At 35.8% G+C, this 5631-nt stretch overlaps 1 protein-coding gene across 1 annotated transcript; it reads left to right on the top strand.

Annotated features, from left to right (window-relative positions):
* Nucleotides 1-396: 396 nt before the first annotated feature.
* LOC110103792 (AP2-like ethylene-responsive transcription factor BBM2) lies at nucleotides 397-5193 on the top strand. Its single transcript, XM_028698356.1, has 13 exons — nucleotides 397-505; nucleotides 652-999; nucleotides 1242-1263; nucleotides 1324-1491; nucleotides 2517-2599; nucleotides 2894-2902; nucleotides 3084-3172; nucleotides 3294-3367; nucleotides 3489-3539; nucleotides 3998-4074; nucleotides 4181-4995; nucleotides 5097-5123; nucleotides 5179-5193. The coding sequence occupies exons 1-13, from the start codon at nucleotides 397-399 to the stop codon at nucleotides 5191-5193; spliced, it is 1887 nt and encodes a 628-aa protein (XP_028554189.1).
* The last annotated feature ends 438 nt before the right edge of the window (nucleotides 5194-5631 follow it).

The raw sequence follows: 5631 nt of genomic DNA, 5'->3' as shown, positions 1-5631 counted from the left end.
GAACATCTGAGTTAGTATTTAATTTAAAAAAAAACTCTTGTTCCTAGCAATTTAACATCCCTGTCATCTACCAGGCTACCACCTCCTGCCTTACCAGTTAGAGCAAGAGAGAGAGAAGCAATCTGCTGAATAGTCCTTTGTCCATCCATGGCTGCAGATATAAATATAAATAAATATATATACTTATTTATATTTATAAATAAAGCAAGTCCAAGTCCCTTGATTTGTTATTTTCTCTCAGGTTCTTCAGACCTTTTCCCCTCCCCTCTTCCAAAACCCAATGCACTGTTCTCCCTTCTTCTCACTTATCAATTTCATCCTCCTCTCTCTCTAGCTTCCATCTTCAAACAAAAGACGACAACTCCACCTCTCTATCCTTCCACACATATCTTTTAAATGGCTTCTATGAACAACTGGCTAGGCTTTTCTCTATCTCCTCAGGAGCACTCGCTCTCCACCGAAGAAGCTGACTGCTATGGCTCCAATCCAACCCTAAGGCCTGATGGCTCCTTTTCCATCCTTGAAGCCTTTAACCGCACTTCTAACGGTTAGTTTAGCCATCTTTATACTTTCATGAACCATATTCAAAACCCTAGCTAGTTTTTTTTTTTTATTTTTTATTATCAAAGTGGTAAGCTTTTGAATTTACAGATTGGAGTATAAAGAGTTTGGATTTCAAAGGGACCCCTTCGGAGCTCTCCATGATAGTGGACTCGAGCGGGGGAAAGCGTGGAAACATGGAGGATGTTGTTGTCGACGAGCCGAAGCTTGAAGATTTTCTCGGCGGCCACTCATTCTCCGACCATGAGCCAAAGATCGGATCTTTGGCCGGGGATCATTATTTATATTCAAACTGCTCGCTACAAGTTCCAGGAGTTGCGTCTGGTGGTGGAGGGAATGGTTCTATTGGGCTGTCGATGATCAAAACATGGTTGAGAAACCAACCGGCACCGTCGGGGCCAATGATGGAGGGCAATGAAGGTGGTGATGATGTTGGAAGTAAGCAATATTATAAATCTAATCTAAAATCATATAATTTCAAGTAAAATTTTGGGGTCGAAATTTCCTTATATAGGATGGTTTTTTTTCTTATGTGTGCACTCTTTAAAAGGATATCAAGAGTCATTTGTTTTTCTCTTTACAGCAGTTAATAAAATGTGCATAAATAGTTTTACTTAGTTGTATATATTCTTTTTTTATCACAAAATATGATAAAATTCTTGTAGTGAGAGGAGGAAGAGGTGGAACGTCGCAGAGCTTGGCGTTGTCGATGAGCACCGGTTCGCAGTCAAGTTCGGCTTTGCAGCTTGTGGCAGTGGGGAGGACTGGCGGCGGCGGCGATGACGGAGGGGAGAGCTTGTTGTTGGAGAAGGAGAAGGGTGGTGGAAATTGTGGGAAGACTGATGCACAGAGTGGTGCCATAGAAGCTGTGCCGAGGAAGTCTATTGATACTTTTGGGCAAAGGACTTCAATTTACCGAGGAGTTACAAGGTTTGGCCATGGCATGCACACTTTCTATTGCTAAGATAAGGAACAAATTGGTTATTTGGACGCTTTTTGTTGTTTTTATTGTTGAAGGAATGTTTTTGTTTTTTTGTTTTTGGCTTTGTTTGAATTCTAGGAATTTGAGTTAGTAAACAAAAAAATAGAGAAACTGAAACTAGTGATTAATTTAGATTCATAATCACATTATAAGTTACTAGGATTTTCGTTCATTTCCATGGCTTTTGTTCGAGGAGACTTTGATATTTTATGCTATATTACTTTTGATCTTGAGTTAGCGATAACCTTTTACTCATTGGGAGCTATCATATTTGCTTATGAGAAATTATTTAGTCTTACTGACAGTTTTTTTTTATCTTTATGATTATCCAGCAATCAAATTTTAAGCTACAATCACATGTAAAATAAATTTAAAATATGTGATTAAGTCTTTGATTTATCATTTAAGCTTCTTAATTATACTAAGAAATTAACATCACTAGCCATTTTTTTGAAGTTATAATCACACAACTCTCTTTTTTTTATATGACTATTGCTTTAGAGAAAAGAGATTTAAGCCAAGATTTTTACCAAAAAAAAGTTATTTTTGGTGCTTAAACATTAATTATAATTTTAAGAGATATATCTATAAAAGTAAAAGTTGTGATCAGTTGATATTTTGAATCATTTTAAAATTTAACTATTGATTAATATTTAATTACATAACCTATATAGTGAGTAGTCTGTTAAACGAACATCTCCACATTTTTAAAATTTTGGATTTTAAAAAGGAGGCTGATGAATATGTGAACATTTTTATTTTTTAAATTGAAATACTTCAATGAATGGAAGGATAATTCTAAGCATTACAAACTTAATAGAAAAAATAATAATTGTATGCGAATATCCTAAAAAAAGAATCAAAACAGAAAGATAATAGAATGCCTGTTTTAACAAATACAAGACAAAACTACAAAGCACATTTTTCTGGCATGTAAGATAATCTGAAGGTTTTCATATCTCCATTGAAACAGGCATAGGTGGACGGGGAGATATGAAGCACATCTATGGGATAACAGCTGCAGAAGAGAGGGACAAACCCGCAAGGGAAGACAAGGTGCATAGCTTTTCTAGCCTTAAAAAGCTTGAAAAACACTTAGAACATAAACAAATTGAAAAGATCTTGCATTAAATATCTCAACCTGTAAATACATTCTCATAAATTACAAAAACATTTCTATTTTTTGTTAAGGTTCTAATTGTTTATCTTACAAAAATAAATACTTCGATTTTTGAAATATTCATGCTTAGGATTTTGCACCCTACAAAGCTAACTTTCTCACATTTGCTTATTCTTTCATGGCATTGTCTTGTAATGGAAATTGGCCTCATCTTCCAACTGGATATACAGTCTACCTGGGTAAGCAAAAGATGCTGTCCTTTTAAATTTCTTTTCATTGTGTACAAAAAATTCATGTCATTGCTGAGCTTTTTTTTCACCTTCTGCTGAGGATATTTGGTCAGGGAATCAAAGTTTGATAGGTTCCTTTCCTACCTGCTTCTCTTTTCTCATATACCAACTTTATTATATTTGGACGCAGGTGGCTATGACAAGGAGGAAAAGGCAGCAAGGGCTTATGATTTAGCTGCACTCAAGTATTGGGGTACTACAACAACCACCAATTTTCCTGTATGTAAATTTTTTTTCTTAGATTTTTAAAACAATATTGTGCTGAATTTCTCTTTGAAAGATAATGCTTTAAATAGTTAAAATTACTCTTAAAATCATCATTTTATTTATGGTTTAATAGATTAATAACTACGAGAAGGAGTTGGAGGAGATGAAGCATATGACAAGGCAGGAGTATGTGGCATCCCTCAGGAGGTAGCTCCTCTGCACAAAAATACTTCACTTATAATTTATTATTTTGTTAGAATATTTATATATTTAATATAATGTTTTTTCTAACAAAAAAAATATTGAAAATTAAGTATTTTTGACACAGGAAGAGCAGTGGTTTTTCTCGTGGAGCCTCCATTTACCGTGGTGTGACAAGGTATATATTTATATATATATTGATCATTGAGCTTAAACAAAGGACTTATAATTGTGATTATTGCCTAAATTTTAGTTATTATAAGTTGTTAATGGATTGTTTGTTAATAGACAAATAATTTTGAAAACAATAATTTAGTTCTTATTTATTTTATAAGTGATTAACTAATGTTGTTGTTTTTATTTATATCTAAGTAAATTAATTAAGTATTTTAACTTTCAGCATAATTTTGATTATATGATTATATTATTTAGTTAAAATTTATAACCATCGTTTAACTTAATTGATCATAAATTAATAATACTCACTATATATGATCATCATGAAGCTATAGATCTTATAACTGTGCAGAAATTCTCACATAAAAAAATTATACCTTCATGCTTTCAATTAACTCTTTTAAAATTATATCTGCTCACTTTTGATGTACTTGACTCCATCCTATCCAAATGTGGCAGACACCACCAGCATGGAAGATGGCAAGCAAGAATAGGAAGAGTAGCAGGAAACAAGGATCTCTACTTAGGCACATTCAGTAAGCACCATTTTTTATCACCTCGTTACAGTATTTTCCCTATAAATCTAACTTTTGAAAGACAACACTTGAGTGATAAGACATCAACGTTATCTTTTTCAAAAAGGCACGCAGGAGGAGGCCGCCGAGGCCTACGACATCGCCGCCATCAAATTCCGCGGCCTCAATGCCGTCACCAACTTCGATATGAGCCGCTACGATGTCAAGAGCATACTGGAGAGCAGCACCCTTCCCATCGGTGGTGCGGCGAAGCGTTTGAAAGATGTCGCTGACGGCCACTCGGAATCCAGCATCGACGGGCAACGCTCTGATGATAGCAGCAGCTCCATTGTCGTCGCCTCTCAGCTAAGAGAGGCCGCTCTCGCCGGCTACGCCTCCTCGCAACACTATGGTTGGCCAACCATAGCTTTCCAGCAGCCACAACAGCATATAGGGTTGCACTATCCTTATACTGTAGGCCAGCAAAGGGGTTGGTGTAAGCCGGAGCCAGATGTAGTCACATTAGGCCATGGCGTGCAAGATATGCAGCAAGAAATCCACCTTGGAAGCACCACTCATAATTTTTTCCAACCTTCCGGAATTCATAATATGGTGGGTATTGAATCATCAATGGAGCAACAAAGTGGGGGGTCTTCAAGCTCAATGATGTATGGTGGGAGTGGCTATGTGATACCAATGAGCTCCATGATGGTAGATGGAAGCCAAGTTGTTGGTGGAGTTAATGGTGGTGGCTACGAGAATATGTTGGGTAGTTCAGATCCTTATAGTGGGAGAAATGTTTACTATTCAAATAGTGTGGTGAAGGAGAATAATGGATACGAGAATGGGAATGGTTGGATGGTGAATTCAGCGCCGGCGGTTGGGGCGAGGCAGGGTGGTGGTGGGATGGGCAATTGCCAGGCGGCGCCTCCTCTTTTCACTGTGTGGAATGACGCTTAATTAGCTTGGTTAAACATGGCTTATGGTTGCAGGAAGGGATCATTATGTTTTTTTTTTTCTTTTTTATAAGGTTTAATTTGCAGGAATATTTTGTGGAGGAACTGAGAAAGGTAGGTGAAATGGTCAGTTCCTTCCGTTAATTTAAACACTAATGCTAACATGTAGGTTATGCTGAAGTGATGGTGATAGATATGGAAGAGACTTGCAAGCCCTTACATGTAGAATTTTGTAAGTGTAGGAATGTAGAACTCGTTTGGAATATTTGTAAACTTCATGTGGGGGATAATTGATATTTATCTATAGAATATCACCGGCTTAAATCGTTTTTTATGGCCGATTTTGCTTCTAACTAGAAATAAATAAATTAGAAATGATTATTTTCATTGAAAAAATATATAATTTTCTTTTGTAAAAAAAACTTATCAGATAAGCAAATCTACGAAAATTTAGATTTTGTTTGGGACAACTTTCGTATTGCTTTCTAAAACGACTTTTTAGTGCAAAAACTTCAATTTCAAGAAATTTTTGTAATAGAAATCTGTTTTAGAAAATAAGAAGAAAGTCGTTCCAAATGAAGCCTTAAAGATAATTATTTTCGAATTGCCTACTTAGTCCAAC

The sequence above is a fragment of the Dendrobium catenatum genome, unplaced genomic scaffold (assembly GCF_001605985.2).
Source record: "Dendrobium catenatum unplaced genomic scaffold, ASM160598v2 fragScaff_scaffold_1070, whole genome shotgun sequence".
Lineage (NCBI taxonomy): Eukaryota > Viridiplantae > Streptophyta > Magnoliopsida > Asparagales > Orchidaceae > Dendrobium > Dendrobium catenatum.
This window is presented reverse-complemented; position numbering and strand designations above follow the sequence as displayed.